The sequence below is a fragment of the Semicossyphus pulcher genome, unplaced genomic scaffold, assembly GCF_022749685.1.
Source record: "Semicossyphus pulcher isolate SPU_LCO1_2020_fin unplaced genomic scaffold, fSemPul1.0.p SCAF_11, whole genome shotgun sequence".
In the NCBI taxonomy this organism is placed as follows: domain Eukaryota; kingdom Metazoa; phylum Chordata; class Actinopteri; order Labriformes; family Labridae; genus Semicossyphus; species Semicossyphus pulcher.
This window is the reverse complement of record NW_027211615.1, coordinates 16,433,745-16,456,599: the sequence shown is the minus strand read 5'-3', so window position 1 is coordinate 16,456,599 and position 22,855 is coordinate 16,433,745. Positions and strand designations below refer to the sequence as shown.

At 42.0% G+C, this 22,855-nt stretch overlaps 1 protein-coding gene across 1 annotated transcript; it reads right to left on the bottom strand.

Annotated features, from left to right (window-relative positions):
- Positions 1 to 473: 473 nt before the first annotated feature.
- On the bottom strand, positions 474 to 22,296 carry dpf3 (double PHD fingers 3). The gene is made up of 12 exons (XM_069686643.1): positions 22,265 to 22,296; positions 14,291 to 14,451; positions 12,330 to 12,437; positions 9,567 to 9,700; positions 9,349 to 9,444; positions 8,938 to 9,010; positions 8,427 to 8,468; positions 7,341 to 7,478; positions 7,091 to 7,219; positions 4,261 to 4,373; positions 3,293 to 3,374; positions 474 to 3,123 (listed from the first exon to the last, which is right to left on the bottom strand). The coding sequence occupies exons 1-12, from the start codon at positions 22,294 to 22,296 to the stop codon at positions 3,056 to 3,058; spliced, it is 1,176 nt and encodes a 391-aa protein (XP_069542744.1). The 3' UTR covers positions 474 to 3,055.
- Between the last annotated feature and the right edge of the window lie 559 nt (positions 22,297 to 22,855).

Here is a 22,855-nt window from a genome sequence, read left to right as displayed (position 1 = left end):
CAACTTTTTCTCCAGTTCAGGATCTGAAAACATCTTTTGTCACAGGAAGGTTGATTTAGCGATTTACCCGCCCTAATTATAAAAGCAGCATACTATACTGCAGCACAACATTGAATCCCTTTGTCATCAACAGCTCAATTCCTGTCCAGTAGTGCACCCTAGTGGTCATTTGATGAACCTTCTGATGGATGTTTTAAATAAAATAGTAAGATCTGATAAAATATATTCTTTTAAACTGGTAAAAAACAACAACTATCTCTCTCTCTATATATATATATATAGAGAGAGAGAGAGTGTTGTTGTTTTCTTGTTAGGTTCGCTTGTATAAGGCATTAGGATCTCCTGGTAACTGGAAATTGAGTCAGAACTGAAATGATTGAAAGAGTGGGATATGTGAGCAAGGATTTATGGAAAATTCTTTATTTCAACACAAAACAAAACATTTACTTTTACAAAACACAACACACATTTTAAATCACTTTAGGTGATGGCATCAAATAAGAAAAAAACCCAAGACATTATTAAAAGGAGGACACAAAGGGTCATTATACCCGATATGGAAAAGCACAATAAGACCCTCTGCATATTATTAACAACATGTACTGTATCTATGCTAGCTCATGATTGTCAGTGGAAAATCAAATACAAACTCACAATAAAAAAAAACACAAAAGTAGAGTGTGATAACCTGTCAAGTGTCCACACGATGTGTACAATGAGTGAATTCTTGAGTTTTGATTTTGGTGTCGTTCAAATACAGAATGTCCAATATACATTGTGGTTAAAACTGGATGGAAAACATGTAAATTCTTACATAACCTTTGCCAAATTACAGACAGGACTCACCATTGAATACTGTACTGTGTGACTCTCCGTACTGATGTTCAAAATAGTCATGAATCAGCGGTTGATAATGAAAACACTGCACTTGTTTACAGCAGTGGTTCCCAAACTGAAGGGTGGAGCCCTCTGTAGGGCGCAGATATATTGCAGGGGGGAAAACATGAGGTACAATGTAAATAAATTAAACAAAGATTTTTCACAGCAAATAGTTTAAGATGTCTATCAGAGGTGTAACAAAAACTTTATTCATTGAGCTTTCACTAAACCGCCTACACATAACAACAATGGTCAAATCAGCAAATGTTAGCGAGCAAGCTAACTGTTTAGTTTATCAAGAAGCTGAAGCATGTGTAATTCAGATACTCAGTATTTAAAGAATTGTGTGTGTCTATAAAAAAGTACTAATCCTAAAACTAAAATACAGGAGTCAGAAGAAAACTGCAAACATTAGCAAGCAAAGCCTCCTAGCTTGCTACCTACAGCTGCAACCAGAATTAAGTTAATAATGTTATCATGTTGAATTATGTGGTACATGAGAAACATCTCTACTAATAAATAGGGCTAGTAGCTCTACCCTGTAATAAAGTAATGCTGTGTCTTAACATCTTTTTTATCAACATGGGATAAAGGTAGAGATGTTTCTCATTGTCCCATTGTTAGCTTAATTCTAGCTACAGCTGTAGGTAGCAAGCTAGTTAGCCGTGCTTGATAATGTTTGCTTCAATTTTCTTCTGACTCCTGTGTTTTGGTTTTACAAAAGTTACATTTCTTTAAAGACACTCTTAACTGTTTAGATACTGAGATAGCTTGCTAGCTAGCTAAGCTTGATAAAATCTGCTAACGTCGGCCAATAACATTAAAAAGTTGATAGCTAGGAAAAAAGAAGCCAATGAATTGCATTTTTTTTTTAATTAACCCAAAATATATTATTTCCTGTGATAATTCTGTCTCTGTTATCATTGTAAACAGCATGTTTTTTTACGAGTAAAGCTCATCAGGCATAGCAACTTTTACAAAGAGGAGGCTAAGTGAAAATGTTGGGTGGCATTGCAATAACTGCTGAGGTTAATAATTCTAACTTTGTTTTTTTCTGCTATGAGACGGCGAATTGTCTGCTATGAAAAATTTTTTATGAATCAAGTACCAAATAAAGCTTCAAGCTTGTTGACATGGCAGTCAAATCCAAAATGCTAAAAATATAAATAGTAAGTTCACTGTCAAATGAATCGGTGTATTTCAGGATAGAAAAAAAATTGTTAGAAGTCTATAAAAACGTATTCATTAACGTGTTTCTTTGGGGTGTGAGAGAGGAAGAGTCATTTTATCAGCCTTCAATGGAAAGCATGTGAGAGAAAGTTTGGGAACCACTGATTTACAGTAACAATGATCACAGTAACATTAGACCATTATAAACAATAAATAAATATGCTTTCTTTAAATGTAAAGAATTTTTGTAAAGTGTCAAATCTAGCACCATGACATCCGTGTAACGGCAACAATACAAAAACCAGACGTGGATTAAAAACACGCTCTAACAAAAACGATAGCCCAGCTGTTTTATCGCTACGTTTCTTCCTAGCACTGAATATAACTTTCACCAGGCTTGACAAAACCTGTGATTGATAGCATATCTAACATTGAGTCTGTGCAGATATAAAACAGGAATGTCACTGTAGAGTGTAAACACAGGCGAGGAGGAGAGCTGGAAGGAGGAATTTAAACAAACATCAGTCAAACCCACTTAGGTTCCCTCACTGTCGAGCTTCAGCAAAAAATCTGGGACAAACATCGTCCAACTCAAACTCAAATAAATTCAAATCCGGGTAAAACGTCCAAATGTTTGGTTTGAAATAAGCATGTGTTTCACATACATAAGAACTACACAGTGTTTGCCGTTATCTATGCTGCTTTGGCGTCTTGCCGTTTGCTGAGTGGTGAGGTAGAGAAATGACTGAATGGCAGGCCTGCTGTTAGATCACTTATTGTCGAGATTGCATGTTTCGTCGTTTGCATCTTGTGCGTTGCCCGGCTGTAGGAGAGGTAGAGCGTCTCACACAAGGACACTGCCCTGAGCCTGCTAATGCACTGGAGTGTGTATGAAAGAGTGCGTGTATCTGTGTGTATTTGATTCTGTCTGATAATGTGTGGGCGTGTCAAACAGTTATTGTGTAGGTACAAATATATATAATGTGTGTATTGAATGTCCGAGGAGTTATGCTTCTCCATATGCTGAGGCTTTGTCCTTTAACATGTCCAGACATAAGTGACAGCTCCAGCTCCCTGTAGGGAGAGAGAGAGAGAGAGAGAGAGAGAGAGAGGCTGTAATCTTTGTCCTACTTGCTCTTTTCCATTTATAGCCATTGCTTATAGGCTTTCTTAAATATACAGTATATGATGACATTTATAGTATCAACCCACTGATGTATAGTAAATCCTAAGTGAGTGGTACCTTCTGGAGGCTGGGTCATCGGCGGCTTCAGGCAGTACATGTGGTATCCTCTGTCGCAGTCATCACAGAACAGCAGCTGGTCCTGCATAGGCAGCACATAAGCAACATCTTAAATATATAATATCTGTGTATACTACATACTTTATACTACATTCTATATACTGCATTCAGCGGTAATATGTAGTATGGAGGAGCTTTTCAAATTCATTTTGCAGTATGCTACGGCAGGCGGAAGTAAACAATAACTGCTGCTTCTTTAGCTATAGCGCCCCCTTCTGCTGGAATGCTGCTGCTGTCCGTCATTTCAACTGTTGTGACGTTCCAGCGCTTTGCATTGTGGGATACAGTAGGCGAGGTAGACTGGTCTGATGCATACTGGAGATTTTCTCAGAATCAGTACGACATCCGGGCATTTTTGGCATACTGCACATTTTGCTTTTGTTTGCAGACTACATACTACACTTTGGACAAATCAGTACGTACTGCTAGTATAGTACGGCATTTCGAACACAGCAGTGATCTTCTACTTCCCGCCTTTGTGTGTTTTCCCCCTTGATTGTCTCACCTGTGCCTGATTACCCTCACATCCCCGGTGTATTTAGTCTTCGTCTTCCCCTGTGTTTGTGCCAGTTTGTCTTCATCTATCTTTGCGAAACTTTTATCGAACATTTCGTCAAGTCACCCGTGTTTTCTCCTGTGGACTTTGATAATAACTGGCCTCCGGTGTGGATTTTTCCTTGTGGCTGGGCTTGGGTTTTCACCGGTTTCATTTGGATTTTAAGTTGGACTTTTTGAACCGTGATTCTTTAAAAAGTAAGCCTTTTTTTTGTCTTTTGTGATTAAATAATTCTTAGTCTGCATCTGGGCCCTCTAGTAAACTCAAACACTAACATCTTTGGAGTTACAAAGGATGTTTTATTTTCTCTCTCCTCATATATTTAAGTATGTAACGTCGTATGAATACTTACATCGTTCTCTGAGGTGCCACAGATGCTGCAGGACTTGCACTCTATGCACTGCCACTGGTACGTCCTCACTGCCTGCATCATGTTGTCGGTGAACTGCAGACATGTAGGGTGACCTGTGGAGGGGAGAGGAGAAAAGTTCAGGCTTTGAGGTATTTCCTATGTTAAAAAATAGGCAACAGTTTTTCCACTGTGCTCAGACTTCTTTGAATCTGCTGCAGTTAATATGAATCCATTGAAACCATTTAGAGAACACTGTTCCTCTCTCTAAATAAGCTTACTACGTCTTTATAAGAGCCAGCAGCAACTGCACCATGTAGTGCTGACAGGCCACACAATGGGATTAAATGTAGCATCAAACTAGCCAAAAGAGACAAGCTATTACATGTTTGGAAAACACACCAAGTAGTATTCAATCATCCTCCAGCTCTGATAACACAAAAAGAGCGATAAACATTTTACAGCGACTGCCAATGTCTTTTATAGCCTCTCCAGAGCTTCACAGTGCTCTCAGCATCTAATGCAGACATTTATCTGCATCAGCCTGATATCAATGGGGCATCAATGAGTCATAAACATGGATGAATTGATTTATATGGACTGGGAAAGCAGCCAGAAACGTTTAAACACGGTCAGCCTTTGAAGGGTGAATAATGACTTGAGTGAAATTTAGAGCCGAAGCGTTCAGCGGCTGCCCGCCTCCCAAATTAAACTAAGAAATGATAGTCAGAGAGAAATGAGATGTGGCAGTTTGAAGATGGTGTATCAGCTCTAATGGACACCACTCAGCAGCAGGAAAGATAAAAAGCATTTCTACTCTGCGTCTACTGACAAAAGAGAGAGTCCAGAGGAGCAGTAAAGTGCTGATTGGCTCTTACCTGTCGGCTACCTGTTCTTTTTAGCCAATGGAGTGACTCAAGAGTCCACGTCCACGCTGCCATCTTAGCAGCCACTTATATTGTATTCTTTTTCCTCTGATCCAACCTTTTAATTCCATGTAATGTAGCTGTGAAACTAAGGGTTTATTCTTGAGCATCTCATGCAAGTAAAGACAAATGTAAGGGGATTATTGATTTATGAAACACGTTGAGGAGTAAAATCCATGTGGTAAAAAACGCCATTGAATCCATGAAAGACAAAACTTCTAAGAAAAAGATTCTTGTCCTTATTAATCTTTCTTCTAGAGTCCATATAAGTCCCATCAAGTATCCATCCATTTTTCTCCATCTTTCAATCAATTTCTTCTCAATTATTTCCATCCCGCTGTCAGCTGTCTGCCACAGCATCATCTTCACCATCTAAAAACAAAGTGTCTTCCAGCTCTGCGTCTTCAAAGCCATGAAACGTGGAGGCCTCGCTGTCTGACGTGTCGCCGAACAATTCTTCCAGAGCACTCAGCTTCCTCCCGTCCTTCCTCACTCCTCTTCTTCCAGCTACCGTGAAAATATCAGCGTCAGAGCAACACAGACAAGGCCACACATATCTCACTTGCTGAAATTAACTCCCTAGTCTAATTGCATAAGATGGTCAAGCTGATTCGAGGAAAGTTTTGCCCATCCAGCACAGACGTCTTTAGGTAATGTGGGGGAAAAAAAGGAACAAAAATGCAGCCAAATGTGCTATAAAGGAAATGCATGGAACAGAGAAACACAAGAGTGAATGCATGTTGGCAGAAGTCCTTATGGATGGACGAGGCAGACATGAAGAAGCATGCAGGATGGAAGCAAGCAGCAAAACCTCAGAGTCGGCTTTAACTTGGCCCATTGACAACCCATTGATACTATCGCAACATGAGAGCTCAATTCTCTGCACAACATAAGATGTTTTTCATCTCCTAAAGACAGGTTAAAAAAAAAAAGACTTGAAGTTACTAACATTAAACTCTCCTGTATTTTACATGTAAAATGAACTGTGTTAATTGGTGTGGCAACCAAAAGATCACACCCAGAAGTAATATCATTGTTTGTCTAAATGGTAATTTGATGCAGAGAGTTAAACTAAGAGGAGCACAGTTAAGTTCATATAACAAGAAAAAGCAAGGAATAGACATGAACAAGATTATGGATAAAAAGGAAGTAAAGAGAAACAAAAATGAGATGTGCAGTACACACAAGTGTTTCTTAAAGGAATAGTTTGTTATTTTGGGAAATATGCTTTTTTATTTTCCATCTGAGAGTTGGATGAGAAGATTGATACCACTCTTATGTCTGTTTGTGATTATTAAGCTAAAGCTAGGGGATCGTTAGCTTAGCCTAGCTTAAAGACTCAAGGGGGAACAGGGGAAACAGCTAGCCTGGCTCGGTTTATTAGTAACAAATGATTTTACCAGCAACTCAAAAGGTCAAACATTCACATGTTTTATTTTGTTAGTTTAATCGGTACGGTAACCTCGCAGCAACAACATGACTCCAGGAAGTCACTGCACCTAGCTTAAAAAAAGTCTAGTACATAATAACCTGTAAAACAGCAACTTGTTCGTTTTACACTTCAGGTTTAGTACAGGTTAAACAAACAAGATATAAGTGTTTTGTTGTGAGTTACATAAGTGTTGTTTTGTTAACTTTGAAAAGAGGCCGGCTAGCTTTTCTCCCCTTTTTTATGTCTTAGTGCTAAGCTAAGCTAATGTTGGCCGTTACACCTACAGCCGCTGGCCGTTGTAGCTAGGTACATTTAAAGCCTTAATAATGGTTGGACTATTAAGAGTTATTTTCTTGCTGTGTTTCATAATGAACTTATTCGATAGGCAGTAAACCAAACAATACTTATGGTCTTGCTGAATGTTAAACAGAAGCTATAATGAAAACCCTCCGTATTGTGGAGACCGGGGACTCACCGGAGCGTCCACAGTCGGAGCAGGACACCAGCTCCTCGGCCTGGCCCGTCTTCCTGTTGGAGTCCTGGTCGCCCAGGCAGAAGTCACAGTAGTCGTTGGGGATGATGGTGCCGTCTGGAGCCTTCTGAGCTGTCGGCACAAACGGACACGTGTCGGAAGAGGAAACGTGAGCTTATATTTGTTTTCTGGACATTGCACTTACTGAAACTATCTGATGTTTTATGTTATTAAATTCTATCCGGCGTCTTACGTTTGTGGTTATCTGGGCAACGTGGAGGAGACGGGGTCATCTCTGCTTCCTTCTCCTCCTCTCCCTCCTCCTCCGCCAGGTGTGTGTGGGTGTAGTGGTAACTCAGACCAGGCCGGTTCTTGTAGCGCTTTCCACAGACTACAGATAAAACATCACAGGTCAATTAGAGACACAGAAAACCTTGTGAATTAAGCAGTAGAGGAGCTAGTACAAGGGAGGAAGAGTCTTTTAAAATCAACTGTTATCCCCGTCTTAACTTAGATTATGTTACTGAAACAAGAGTGTTGTTGAATGATTTTATTAGCGCTGCTCAAATACTAGGTTTTTTTTAAGTTAATAAGGGTAAAATTGAGATGAATTAAGGAAAAACATCAGACAGCTTATTTAAAATCAAGAATAAAATTCACATCAAAATAGGTGCCTTTCAGTCCCGCTGTTGTTTTACCGTGAAGTCACAACCCTCATATGTAAATACGGGAATGGTTGTGCTCTAATTAAAGGGAAACTAGTCTCTATTATTGTAGAAGCTCTTGGGGTCATCGACTAACAAACTAGAGCTGTAGCCATCATAGAAGTCTCTTATTTTGAAAGATATTTATGCTGCTTTCCTTTATAGAGCCAATTGTGCAGCAACTGTAACCAAATTTTACCACAAAGCTTCTCATGTCCTTATGAACTCTCTGCCAATCCAACCACAGGCTCAAAAATGGATCCATGGGAAAATGTAAGAACTTCCTTCCACTGTAAACACTTCTACCATGGCTACATTTGCGGATAACATCACTGCTATCGAGGCCTTTAGAAACATGCATCACCCAGTGCGACAACAGCCGATTATTTGACGCATGCTTTGCAATGAGCAAGCATGAAGGCACGTGGCGTAGCGTTAGTTGTCATGCAATGCTCGCACTGAACTCAGGAGCGGATGCCTTGACTAGCAGAAAGCACTTAAAGCGTTAGAAATCTCCAACAGATTAGCAATCAGTCAGCCATTCCCACACCAGATGCCCATGAGCAAAAAGGCCGATCATAAAGACAAGGTCATGGAGCCGCTAGGAAGACAAGATGGGCGACAGTGTCAGATACCTTCTTCAGCCTTTTTTGAGTTATGCTTTTGTTTGTATCTATCTGGAACAGAGAAGACACAAAAGCAAATAATAAAGGAAAGACAGAACAAGACACAAAAATGAGGATGAGATTCATTTGTCTGAGCGAGGCTATCTCTGTCCACATCCCCCCATTCCTGAGGGATTCTGCCAAAGTACGCAAGTGGCATGCTAGTCAGGTCTGGATTAACAGCAAACTCTTTCTTCATGCTGCAGAGGACTGAAGGAGAAGGGGCTATCACTGAAAGATGAGAGACAATGACTTTTCTTTTTCCTAAACCTAAGAATTTGGAGCGAAAACTTTCCTAAAAGTACATCATAAGGGAACTACCTCAGCTTATTGATTACTAACACTAAGTATTTAAAGTTTCTTACTTTTTTTGAGCTTAAGGAACCAGTGTGATTCTGGATTTTGGTAGACTAATATGTAAAACAAAGCTAAAGACACTGATGACATGATTAACAAAGATTAAAGTGTCCTTTTCACTCACTGTCACAGACGTAAGGTTTATCCTGGTCATCTGTGTTAACAGGTTCCGTCCTTCTGCGAGTGGATCCCCTGTTCTGAGAGGAAAAACAACACACGTCCGATATTTAAACCTCTAATGTATGAATGTTTTAATTACACATCCAGGATAACTGCATGCTGTACACAAGTTTGTATATTTATTTTTTACATGTTATTAATATATTTCAAAACCAAGATTATTTCTCTTTATTTGGGAAAAATCAAAGACCTTGATATGTGGCTCAATTTGAACAGAAGCGTTGTATCTGCTGCTTTAATGTTGGAACCATGATGCAGAAATAAGTTTCACTATTTTTTTTCTGAATTACTGTTGTATCAATAAATCTGTTATTTTTCTCTTTTATAACTCAGATGCCAACAGTTTGTCTCTCACTTTGCCTCTGTTTCTGTTCTTTCTCTTTGGAGTGTCCAGTTCAAAGTCTTCATCGTCGTGGAAACCATCTCCATTCTCTTCCGCCTCCAGAACTCTCTGCAGCAAAAAATACGAGCGAGAAAGAAAGTTTGTAATACTAATCCTCTCTAGTAAACAAATGCACAGTGGAAGCATATGAATAAGTAAACTCTGCACATAACTACGGCATGATAAAGCACCTGGATTTCCAGCAGCGTCTCCTCTTCCTTACAGATGTTGTTCTTTTTCTCCAGCAGGTTGTCCGACCTCAGCAGGGCCTCCAGGGCTGTGGCCTCCCCTGGTGGGACCTCACGCTTGGGGGCCAGCTCGGCTTCTAAAGAGTTTTGGGCAGAAGGAAAATAATGAAAGAAAAGTACGTTTGAGATGGCAGATATGAGCAAATTACTTAGGTCATCATAGAGGTCATCATCCTCACTGACAACTACTTCTTACTTTGTAGTTGAAACCGTGCCAATTAAGTGTCAATGGACACCAAAGACTGTATAAAAAGATGGACGACATGACAGCTCCCTAACAGTGAAGCCAAAACATCTCTATCGCCCCCTGCTGATTGGCTGCAGTATAGGTAATAAAGCCCGCCTTCTCCATGTTAACAGATGGGACATGAGTCAAACTATAAAACCAAATCAGATCATCGATCTCTACTGCGCAGACTTTGGCTCAAAATGCACAAGCTAGCAGCGCCCGCTAAGGAAGCATTTTTGCTTCTCTCCTGTAAAATGAGAGGACGTCGTCCATCTTCCCATACAGTTATTAGTTTGAACATTGTGTAAGTGTTCCCTCTGTAAAGGATGCAGAGGGAATTTAAGTATCAGAGGGATGTTTGATGCCGGATCCAACATCAATAAAAACAGTCTCTTCTTGCTTCTGCTCTATCATTCTTCCCTTCCCTCTTTTCATTTCCGTGGAGATGAACTTGCTGCAGCTTTGACTCTGTCCACGTCTTTGAACTCTAACACCAGGATGAAGACTGAATGAAAGTAGGGATGTGATAAGAAAGAAGGGGGAGGGAGCAGAACTACTGAGGCTGTAAGGCATTGTTATTGAACATACGTGAGAGCCGCTGCACTTCTGTGTCTCCTTTTCCCCTCCTCCTCCTCCTCTCATCTTTTGTGTATTTTTGTGTAGCTTGAACGGACACTAACTACACATTTCCTCCCTCCCTGCTCTGTATACTTCCCCCCAGACCCTTCAATCCACCGTCCAAATATATGCCTCCTCCATCACCTCTGTTCTCTGCTGACCCCTCCGTCCTCGTCTACTCTAAATCTCTCTGAACCTCCTTCCCCTTCGTGACCTCCTCACCCCTCCCTTGACTCTTCAGGGTGAACATGTTGTAGAGAACGTGCAGCTAAATGTTCTGCTCTACATACGAACATCCAAACACACTCACACACATCATACTGATGTATTCTTCTGCTAACCCTAAAGGGGAACTCCACCTAGTTTACACATGAGGCTTGTTTAATGGATGGGAGGAGTACTGCTCAGTCCTCAGCCCTGATGATGTCATGGTGATGTCATCAGGGTCAATTTTGTAATAGAAAGTGTTTTACACTGGAGGTAAGGGGTTTAAAATGAGTGACGGCAAAATAGGGGTCTGATGAAAGATGCTATTGAGTTGCATTATGGGTAATGTTGGATGCATTATATTTAGACCTCGGCCCTTAGCAGAGATTTTAATCAGGATATAGCGCAACTTTATGGAGGCAAGTGACCTTCTGATGTAAATTAACTAATGACATTACACACCTGACATCAACAGCAGGGTGAGGCAAAGAAACAGGCAAAGAAAGATGGCTGCCGAGGCATAAAGAAAAGGAGAGGAGCCACAAAACAAGGTATTCAATTATTCTCTCAGACCTTGTGAGAGCACCTCTGCGTATCTTCACACAGTCTGACAAACCTCTCCGCTCAGGAAGTATTAAATAAACATAAAGCGTTTCAAACGGCACTGAAAGGGGAGCACTTGCATTCCTCTGTCGTGTTATGATAGATATCTGGGCCAAACTGCAGGAAAACTAAACTTCTACCCTCGGCTACAAACGCTCTACTGCTCCTCTCAGTTTAGTTTTCTTTCAGTGTAAGTGTTGGTTGCTGCTCTGGGAAATTTCTCTTCTTAAAATGACTCTGCCCTCTGCGTAGAGCTGAACCGTTCATGGTAGAAGTCCCCGGAGTATTAAATTGCGTCTGGAAGACAGCGAGAGGGAAACAATAGTGTGGCAAAGCCGAAACAAAGACTTGCCTTTATTTCTCCCCCTTATCAGGTTCCTGTGGCATTCCTTTGCTAAAATCCCCCTATAACACACGCACACACACACACATGCATGCATGGATGGACTCACACACACACACACACACACACACACACACACACACACACACACACACACAGGAAAGGCACACACTTCCACCTCATAAGACTCTCTTACATTCTAATGCCTCATGGACAAATGATTATAGAGGCCCAGTTAGGGTGCTTCTGTGCTGCAACGGAGAGTCATGTGTGGGGGTGTTTGTGCACTTATGCATGTGTATGTGTGTGTATGTGTGTGTGTGTGTGTGTGTGTGTGTGTGTGTGCCAGAGAACAGTGAGAGGAGGCATTGATTCAGGGGAGAGAATGAACCTGGAGACCTGGCGAGAGAGACGGGCTAACCAGAGCCAGATGGTCAGATAGGGAACATTAAGGCCACTGAGCGCGCCTAAAGCTCCACACAGCTAAACACGGACACACAAACACAACATATATGTACAAACACAACATACAAGTGCATTTAAATAAAGGTAGTGTGAATAAAGAGTGAGTGGGTGCACCATTAAGAGTGGCTTTCTTGGTGTAACTGTGGGTCAGTGCTGCTGTGAACATAGTTTTCACTCTGCATGCATTTCAATGTGCTGCATGGCTGTGTGTGTGTGTGTGTGTGTGTGTTGTTTGTATTACCTAGTCGAAGCTCACACAGGCGGAGCTGGGGATCCAGGGGAGGGTGGAGTCGCCTCTTCTTTCTCCAGCAACGTGCAGGGTATGTATACATCTGTCCCGCTGCCTGGCCTGGACACACACACACACACATATTCATATACAGAGACGTACACACACGCAGAGACAGAGGCACACAGGAAGAATTTTAACAACCATTGGCAAGCTTTCAATTTGAACAGAACTTGCATTGAGACTGAAACGCACCCACAGAAGTACACACAGAGGACTGGGCTTGTTTTCCTGATTTCAGTGCTAAGACCAGTGGACCATGTATTTAGAAAAATTCTGCCCTGAAGGTCAGATTCAAGATGCTGTTTGTCACAAAAAAGCTGAAGTTTGGAGCCTTTTTTGGTCACTTTATCAGTGCAGATAACAATTGAAGTTCTTTCCTCTGGCACTATTTAAACATAGAAGACTTGATATTTTCGTCTCTGCCCTTGTGTCTAATCATATTCCTCCAATAGCTAAGCAGATCAAGATGGAGGACAAGAAATTATTTTTTTTCTGTCAGCATAAGCGGAGAGAAAAAAATCAACAGAAGGAGGGGGGAGAGTGGGGAGGGGGGGATAAACCCAGAATAAATGCATATAATGTGAGCTAGGTCTGCCACAAAGTATAGGGTGTGGCCTGAAGGGCTTTGCATACAAGATGGAGACTAGGCTATTTGTGTCCGTGTCTCGGTAAAGAGCAGATTGTTCCCTTCGGCTGTGCAGGCGACCCAGATGTGCATAAAGCATTCTGACTACTCGTCTCAGGAAAACTCAGCAAGTGGGTTGACCTGCTTTTTTATTGCAGGAGGGGATCAAGGAAGTTATTTTTTTTTTACCAATACATATTTCTGCATTTCTGCTGAGAAGCTTCATTCCTCTCTTTGTGAATTAAAGGAGCAATTTGCCTCTGGAAAAAGCCACTGTCACAGCTGGTGTTCTCTATAATCGATAGATACGATAATATTTGAAATTGGCGCCATAGCTGTGGAGAAAGTTGTACAAACAGCTCGAGGTTTCGCCCATTCTACATTCCTACGACACCCAGCATGCATTGTGCCCCTCCCTCTGAAAGGAAGGGCCCAGTGAGAGACGCTGGAGAGAAATACTACAGTTTCGCTGTATGCAATGGCTCAGAGCGGTACAGAATCCAAAATACGATGAGAATATACCAATGGATCGTCTAAAGAATCTTCAGGTCTGCAGTCTACATTTCAAACCTGACGATTTTGAACGAGACATGACATCGGAGGCGGGCGTCCTAGATTGAGGAAGTGTAGTTTAGCAAGTTTTCCAGGGCCCATTGGAGAAGCGGATAGCGTCCTCCAAAGGCACAGAGCAAAATTGCTTTTTTTCCCTACCATAATGACATTAGCTCCCCATAATAGCATGATAGGACTGAGGTTGAAAATCGGCGAACTGGCCCTTTAAATATAAGGCTACATGCAGCAGCTTTTAGCTTAGCTTAGCATAAGGACTGGAAGCATGGAAACAGCTGGTAAAAAAAAACTGCCTCCCAGCTTCTCTTAAGCACACATTAGATTTGACAGTGACATAAATGAGACTGCAATGATCGCCTGGCAACCTCCGTCTCAAAGACGACAGGAAATAACTTTAAATGGTCTGCCACATAAAACCCACAATTACATTTTTTTATAGTACAGTTTGCTTTTTGTATGAATAACATACAGTTTTTTCAACGTAAACTTTTGGACAGGACCAGGCTAGCAGATTCAAATCTTTATGCTAAGCTAGTTAGCTCCTCCTAGCTTCCTATTTAGCATTCATATGGTATGTGAGTGGTATCAATCCTCTCATCTCACTGTCAGGAAAGTGACACTATTCTCAAAATGTCAGACTATTCATTAAATAAAAGCGTGAATGGTAACTTATAACATGGATTGTTTGTCCAGTGGATTAGGTTTTGTGCCCCACCTGGTTGGCGGTGGCGCTTCTCCATCCAGATGTAGCAGTTGTTCTGTGCCACGCCAGTTTGTGAGTCCAGGAAGGGCATGCGCACGCTGCGTTCTGCACAGAGACGGGCATTGTAGCTGCGACAGTGTTCGATCGCCTCCTTATAGAACTGGTCACCGAGCCTGAACACAGACAAACAAGAAACAACGCTACAGATCAGTTTTCTGCAGCTCATTATTATTCATGTCAACAACAACTGCACCATTCATTCAACATGCTAAGTAAATTGAAGAAAGATCTTTGCAGAGCTCGAGCTACCCACAGGTAACATTATAGCTCTGTTTCCGCCATTGACCCGAGCTATTTGCAACATGCTGCTTCGATTTCTGCTCTCTGCGCGCTGACTCATTCCTGCTGTTGAAGTCTATCAGCTAAACATTTTTCGAATGGTTAGTGGCAATAACATGTGCAGGGCGGCTGATGATTTGGTACGGTCTGCAAATCAAGTATGAGCGGGCCTGTTCAGTCCTGGTTAATGTTAGCCTAACATAACATAACAGTCTTTCCTCCACAGTTTGTTGTGTTAAGTTTGGATTTGCTGCATACACCGGGAACAATAAGGTCTGCGAAAGCACACACACATGCAGAAAACAATGATAAACCATAGGAATAGGGGAAATGTTTCACCCTGTCAGATTGATAGATAAGTTAGAGTGCTGGATTGAAGTCCTCACAACAGAAGGACTACACACAGACGCACAGCCACACACTATCGACTTGAAAGAGGGTATAAATCAAGATGTGAGCCACCATTAATCTCCACAGTCTCTGCTTAGAGGCAAGATTTCTGCAGGTAATATCATTACAGACAGAACAAACCGAGATGGAGCTATTTTGACGAAAATTAGATTTGTGTCTGTTCCCTTATTTAATTACAGCTGAAAATCCAGACAGGAAGATGCAGAAACGATAGTTCTTCTGGGTCTGATCCTGAGACAACATGGCTCAGCTTCAGAGGCAGTGGACTAACACACAGTTTGCGGTTTAGTTTCTGTTATGTATGACAATTAGCTGTTCCTGTCTTCTGTGTATCCTGTCATCCTGCCTCTCAGTGGCGCTCAGTGGATTCTCTTCACAGATATGTAAAGAATGCTAACGCTTGACAAAGACCAGTCCTCTGGTCACACTGAATCTCACAAAGATGTGCAGTGTTTAGAGGAGGAGGGAGCAGAGAGCGGATGGAAGAGAAGGCAGGGTAAGAGGTTGGAGTGAGAAGCCACAGGGAGTGAACCAGGTATTGCAAATTCAGATGAAAGGGGGGGTGGAGTTCACAGAGGGCTATGAAGAGGGTACTTGAGTTGAGGAAATGAAAATATTATCAAAAGAGGAGAGACGGGACTTTGAATGCTACCGCTGCATCTGGTACAAGATCAGAGGTTGCTGGGAGATTTGTTTCTTCTAATGTGTGAGGGCACAAAATGAATACCAAAGAGAGAAAGAGTGTTGTTTATTCTGTGCTGCACCATAACATTATTGCTTTTTGCTTTTGAAAAATATCCCTGACTTAAAAAAGCAACATAATAATTCTATCCACTTATTAAAACTGACGTCACATAAATAAATTAAATTCTAACAGAGTTGTGAGTGTAGCTCTTCTCCTTGGGGGACTTTCATGGAAAACAGGATGAACTAGCTGTTAGCAAGCTAGCGAGATGACTTCAGCAGATGTTATGCCATGTTCTGGTTAATGTATTTATAATAAAAAAACGTGCAGGACTGCTTTAAATCTGTACGTCCATGAAAAACAAAGTTTGTACAACCTGGTTTTGGAGGGTAAATGAGTTATAGGGATGGGTACTGGAATGGGGCTAAATCACTGGACCATCAGATGTGAGCAGGTCTTTTATCTGTACTTTTATGAAGTTTAGGTGTAAATTATTATAACTGTGTAGCCTCTTCCTACTCTCTGTTTCGGAGCAAATATAAAGCCAATATGTGACACAATGTAAGCATGTAGAAAAAAGGGATGATTCTAATCCAACACCGAAAAGGTTGACGCTAGCACAAGACGCTAGCTCGGCTGTTTTATTTTTGCTCGTTAGCTTTAACATAAAAGACAAGAGATTTAGATTTGCTGGTAAATGTAATTTCCCCCTTTGAACAGAGTCAGGCTAGCTGTTTCACTTGCTAACAGCTGCTATGCTAACATAAGATAAGCTAACCATCTCCTGGCTCTTGCTCTGTACTTGCCTTTCAAAATTTGTATCTATCTTCTCATCTAACTGGCAAGAAAGGCACTAAATACAAAGTTTTGACAGGGCTGGCAGAGAAATTAGCACTAGTGATGCACGCTGGAAGCCATAAAAAACAGAGATATATCTGTTCAGATAACTTTACCCCGTGGTAAGCTAGCTGAAACAGTAGCACAGCAAACTAGCCCAAAGAAGCAGCTCTGTGTGCACCTTCACTACCGCAGTGTATTTACAGTAACGTCTGGACTTTAACACATGTGGCAGTTGCTGGCTGAGGTTTCATCAGGAGACCAACGCAGACGAGGAACGCAGCTGGTGTTTTTTAGTAACGTGTGTTTTTACAGTGTGACAAACCAACAGTCACAGTGATCCGGTAAAACATCCAGAGGAGACTTCCTGTCACATAACTCACATTTGTCTCTGCTTTCACTATTTGCTGCCTGAACTGAAGCGTGTGTGTTTGTCTGTGTGTGTGTGTGTGTGTGTGGACCTAGAGGCATTTCTCCGCACATGTCTTTTCCTCCACTTTTCCTCCCTCTCTTCCTCCATGTCATCCCATATCGCTTGTACGTTTCTATCCCTTTTCCAGCAACAAAGTGTCTGAATAACGTCCTCGGGCGGCTTCATAAACTCTTACATAAGCCAGTGTGCCTGCTGTGCATTTGTCTGAGAGGTGTGTTCCTGTGGTTAAGTGAGAGTAAAGTGTGTTTTTGTGTATCTGTATGCCTGGAAGACCATCTGTCTGTTGGTTGGTTGCGTGTCCTGAAAGATCCTCCCCCACCCCCAGACTCACCCGTCTCACCCATCAGAGATTGTACTGTGCTCCTTTTTTTACCCATTTGTCGTCTGTATGACTGATCCTTGTGATGGTGCTTATGTAAGTGGAGTTTTGCATGTCGGGAAACACATTCCTCTTGGTCAACAGCTTCCTGGATACTGATGGAATCTGCATTTATGTTTGTGTGTGTGTGTCGAGCGATTGCTCCCATACCAGCACAGAGGAGCTTAGTGTGTAACAGTCAGTCTTATCAAAGTACAAAAGCAATGATCAGCAGAGCTCACAAAGACAGAGCTAATGGACAATATAAGTATTCAAAAGTAGCCCTATCTTTAGCCGAGGGGAAGAGGAAGCTCTATTAATCAGCCCTTCTGATTGGATGTCTGCTATCGTTCCTCTCCATCAATCTTATTCTTATTTCTGTCAGCAATTAATCGCTCACAGCAGCTTCTCTTCCTCTTGCTAAAGATAAAAATCACTGAGAGAATAAATCAATGTCACACTTCTCAATATACTTGTTCATTACTCGACGCTCACATCTGCACTATTTCCTTCTGAAAAAGTGATGCAATCCTTTGTTTTAGAGCTAAAACATGCTGTTATTTGATCTGTCAATCTACACCAGGGGCCTCCAACCTTTTTTCATTCAGAGAGCTGCTTTGAAAAAAATGAAAGTGGTCAAAAGCTACTTGCATCACATCGCTGTCATTGCTGGTGGCACCCCATGTTGATTCTTTTGTCGACTGAAACATATGAGGTGCACACATTTGTCCTTCACATTCGTGAATAATAACTTGCTTTCCCACTCCCCGTGGAAATACTATGTTTTCTGCTTTTTCTTAGCGTGGCCACCTTCACTGTTCTCCATAAATCTGGCTCAACAGGCTAATAGCACTGACCTTTAGCTCTACTAGCGTGCAGCATAACTGACCCGATCTGTCGATGGAGGTTGCTGCAACATTGCTGTGATTGGTTGGGTTCAGACATTGACAAACCTGCCAGGAGCATAAGCGTTTTTTATTGACAGCTGATCGGCCTATCCTATTATTTTGTATTGAAGGGGGAGGGACATCAGTGTATGTGATTGAATTGAAGTGGGAAAAGGCTTTCAAGGTGCATTTATTGTCGTCTGTTGTCTTGTCGACCTCTTAGCTACTAAAATCCAGCTCGTGAGCTACCTTTTGGAAACCCCTGATCTACACATTTGTTGGTTCCACCTTCTCCACCTAATACGACATTTGATAGAGATGCTATGATTCATAACAGTACTTTGTTTTCAGTCTGGGCCTCTCTGTCTCTCCAGAAGACCATTGAGATATGGCAAGTATACCATCACTCAAACAACACCATCTAAATGGCAGCTTTTGTACTTTATTATTCTCTGACAAAGTGTTTTCACTTTATATTTTTAAGGTCCTTTCATCCATGTTGAGCTTTAGGCACAGCACTGTCCAAGCGGTATGCTGGGCTGTGCTTGCGCTCTGCACTTGTACAGTGCAAGCCACGAGAAATGAGTTTCAGAGCACAGTGTTACTAATTGAGTTTTGGTCTGAAATTACATTCACGGTAAGCCTGTGACATGGGCCGCACGATGGTGCAGTGGGCAGAGCCTTACAGTTGCTAGACGGTTCATGGTTCGAATCCAGGCTAGGACCGTAGTGGGCCTTTCTTTGCATGTTCTCCACGTGGATGTGTGGGTTCCCTTCAGGTTCTCCGGCTTGCGCCCACAGTCCAAAGACATGCTCGGTAGGTTCATTGTTGACTCTGGAATTGGCGGTAGGTGTGTGTCAGCCGCCCGCCGCCCAGTGACAGCTAGGATTGGCTCCCCGATAAGCTAATAATAGCCTGTATATGATTAAACAAACGCACCATTTCTCAATGTAGAAATGTTCATATGTTGTTAGCATTACCTCATTGAGCCAGAGCTAATGTAACTGTTTCACAATGAAGGCATCCTCAACAGTCAGCTAGCATTACTTTGGTGACATTTTTCTAATAAAAATTGCAGTTCTACCCACAACAGGAAGAGGAATTTAAAACAACTCGTAGTTCCAGGGGGGTGATGGGAGTTTATGACAAATTAGGGAAAAGATGAGTAAATGGAGAGGGGGTCCACTTGTGGCTAGGAATAGGTAAGAGGCCCCAGAGGAAGTGCAGAACATGCGGACACTTCAGTCAGTCGAGCAGCCAGTTGAAGCAGAAAGAGGAGGGAGACAAAGAGGAGGAGCCAAGAAAGGAGAATGGGAGGCAAGAGGAGGGGTCCGATATGTCCCGGGGCACACGTGTTCCCTTTCAAACCCTGTCACACTCATTTTCTCTCAAACGTGCGGATGTACATACGCACGAGCGCACTCGCACACACACATTTCTGCGTGCGCAAATAGACACACAAAGGGAATGAAAGGGAAAGGTGCAGAGAGCAGGCGGAGGGGGGAGAAAGGGGAGAGGTAGAGGAGGAAAGGGTGTTGCAAAGGGGGAAGCCCTGATTCAGATGCTGCTGTTGTTTTGCTCAGAAGGAGGAGGAGGAGGAGGCTGGAGACGTGGGCAGAACGATAACTCACTTCAACTCAGCATGGGATCACTGGGGGGAATCTGAGAAAATATGTCTCCTAAGGAGAAGATACAATTTTATATGTGAGGAATAACATGCATCCATATCTCATCTCTGCGCTCTGCTCTGAGGAATCTCGCACATACACACAAAGACTGAAACGTGTGCCGCTCCATGTGCAGAACTGGAAAAAAAGGGGGGAGAAAAATAAGGATTGATCACCGCATGGAGCTTTCTTTCAATAAAAAATGTTCCTGGCCATTTCATTCCACATGCCTGGAAACCATTCCCGGACATTCCCATTTCCCGGGGCTCGCATAGACAAAGGCCAGAGTTCGCCCCTGAGCTGAGGGTGTAGTATAAATGTATGCAGTAAATGCAGCCAGACAGACAACCCCCCCCCTCACCCACACACCCCCAAAAACCTCCATCACTCACTCACGCTCCTTCTCACGCAAATTGGGGGGGAAGGGCGGACGGCTGCACACAACCGCCTACGCATGCAACAAACACACACATTGACCCCCTCTTATACACACATACACCATCACCTTCTCCATTACATTTCCCCAAATCTCAGCCTCTCAATCCTCATGCAAGCCACCTGATCTCTTTTGTTCACCAACCTAATGATAAGAAACAGACTCATTGGTAAAAGGACTCATTATGAGCACATAAACACACCTCTGCATACATAATTCATCGCTTATTTGAATAGCTCCTCATTGCTTACGGCCTCCAAGGCTTCAATCACAAAGAAGTCTTTTTAGACATGAGAGTTTGAATAAATCAGGTGAATATGCATAGCTAAACATGACTGAATGAGTCCAGGGAGCCAGGCATATTTACTGCTGGCTGCTTGTAATTCATCTTTCAGAGCTGAACCCTGGCAGGAGCGCCTGCAAGATTATTACCCCATCCGTAGTGACTCCAGGGGACACACTCAATCATTCACATACATTTTAGATGGTTTCTCTTATTGGCTTTTGTCAGTTTTCCACACATACATGTATTGTTTTCCCTTTTTGCTGATTTTTGATAGGGTGGGGGTTGGTTTGGGGCAGTCTGTTAGATTAAATCCCTTCATATATGAAGGGCAGATGGGTTGTCCCTCCTCTGCCCCTGCATCTTGTCTTTACATACCTCTCCCTCTCCCAACAGATGGACCCAGGAGAATACTGGGACGCTCCTAATCTGCTGCTCTACATGCACAACTGCACACACACACACATAGCCTACTGTATACCTACACACTCTAATCTGTTTTGGTAGAATACAGCAGATTAAAACAGCTTTTTTTTAAATTAAGTGCAGGGTGTACAGTTAGATATTTTTGGCTGTCAACAAAGAGCTCATGAGCATGTGTTTTCTCCTTTGCAGAAATGTTTTTCGCACAATTTTGGTTGCGTAAAAAGTCTTAAAAGGTCACCCAGCTAATGCCTGACAATACTTTACAGTTCTACGTAAAATGTCACACTATTTCAATGTGGTCTGATTCTGTGATAACTATCTAACTCTCCGCACATTCAACATGACCAGTGATAAACATCTGCTGTCAGCCAGCAGGAAGACAGGCATGCATTCACTTTAAGTTATGGTTGCACTAAATGCAGTGCAGAGGGATCTATCTAAATGGTTTCAATGAGCAATCCTGTGCTCATTAAGCTACATTAAAGTTGCATCCATGAATATGCAGTTAATAACTTAGTCTGTAATAAAGGGATTTTTAAAAATTTTTTTTTTTTACATTTTTACAATTTCTCAACGGTAACATAATGTTTGCAGAATAGTGTCTGCAAACCTGAAATTGTTCATATACCGATGATGAAGATCACAGGCACCGTTACAGTGCAGATTTCCTCTTGCTCTATGCAGGAAAAGAGGTTTAAGAGCGTGTAATAACGTATAATAAACTGCTATGCATTGCCTGCATGCATTTAACAGTCGCAGCAAAAGCACGAGCCGCGTACTGAGCGAGAGTCGCCCTCTCAGTGTGCGCTTTGTGATATTAGGTGCATGAAATTATCTATGCAAATTCACCCCGTCCAGCACTGACAAAAGAGCCCTGCATGCAAACTTCTGTCAACCGTTTTTATACAGCAGATTATGTGGACCAAGACAACTTTCTACGCAAGTAAACCAAGTGCACGAGCGTTTCAGTGCGGACATTTACGCGCGGGTTGAAGATGTTTCCTCTGCAGATTGTGCATAAGTGCATGCTTTTATATTACACAACAGAGCAAAAAAGGCAACGGTACCTGCAGATAACACACACGAAGACTGTCCAAGTACATGGCAAAAGAGTTAATTATGTGATTATTACTCAAACACACGTTTATATATGTACTAGACGGCATCACTACATGCAATCAAACTGTGTGAAAAGATATATATTTTTTTTGCAATTTACTTACGATTTCAGTGGATTATGAATGACAGTCGCCATTTTCCTGCTGGACTCTAACGTAATATTCCAAATCTCGGTGTAGTTTGGGACCCCTATGAAAAAAACACAACAGCCAATGCGGTCGTGGGCACCGTGCTCCCTACCAATACAACCCCAGCATCAAGACAGGGGGCGTGGCTTCAGGGAAATCTGTCAAAATCAATGTCCCTGTCCGCAGAGTAGCGATAATGTATTGATGTTAAATACGTTTGTATTTGTTTTGGAGGAAAAATCTCAATTTGAATTAAAATGTTAAAATATTGAATATCAAGAGCTCTGCCATAGTGGTTCTGTAGTTTTGTTCAGGGTAGGGTTGTTTATGGTTGTTAGTGTAAAATAAACCAGCTGCAGAGCCATTTTTTTTAATTCAAAACGATTTAAATTGGGTTTGTATACACTTCCTTTTCGTATTTAGGATGTCTAACTTCCGTCAATTAAAAAAATGTAATACATTCCTACATTATTTTTTCTGATGCCTGACTGATACGATCGCAAAGAGAACAACCAATGGCTGCTTTAAACGTCACGCACTATTGTTAGCGATCAGCCAATGAACAAC

Excerpts from the sequence above, each read along its gene's own strand:
- dpf3 (XM_069686643.1), bottom strand. The coding sequence starts at position 22,296 with ATGGCGACTGTCATTCATAATCCACTGAAATC. Across the intron at positions 4,374-7,090 it reads CTCCGACTGTGGACGCTCCG|GTCACCCTACATGTCTGCAG; the intron begins GTGAGTCCCCGG and ends TCCCCTCCACAG. Across the intron at positions 3,375-4,260 it reads GTGGCACCTCAGAGAACGAT|GACCAGCTGCTGTTCTGTGA; the intron begins GTAAGTATTCAT and ends CTGCCTATGCAG.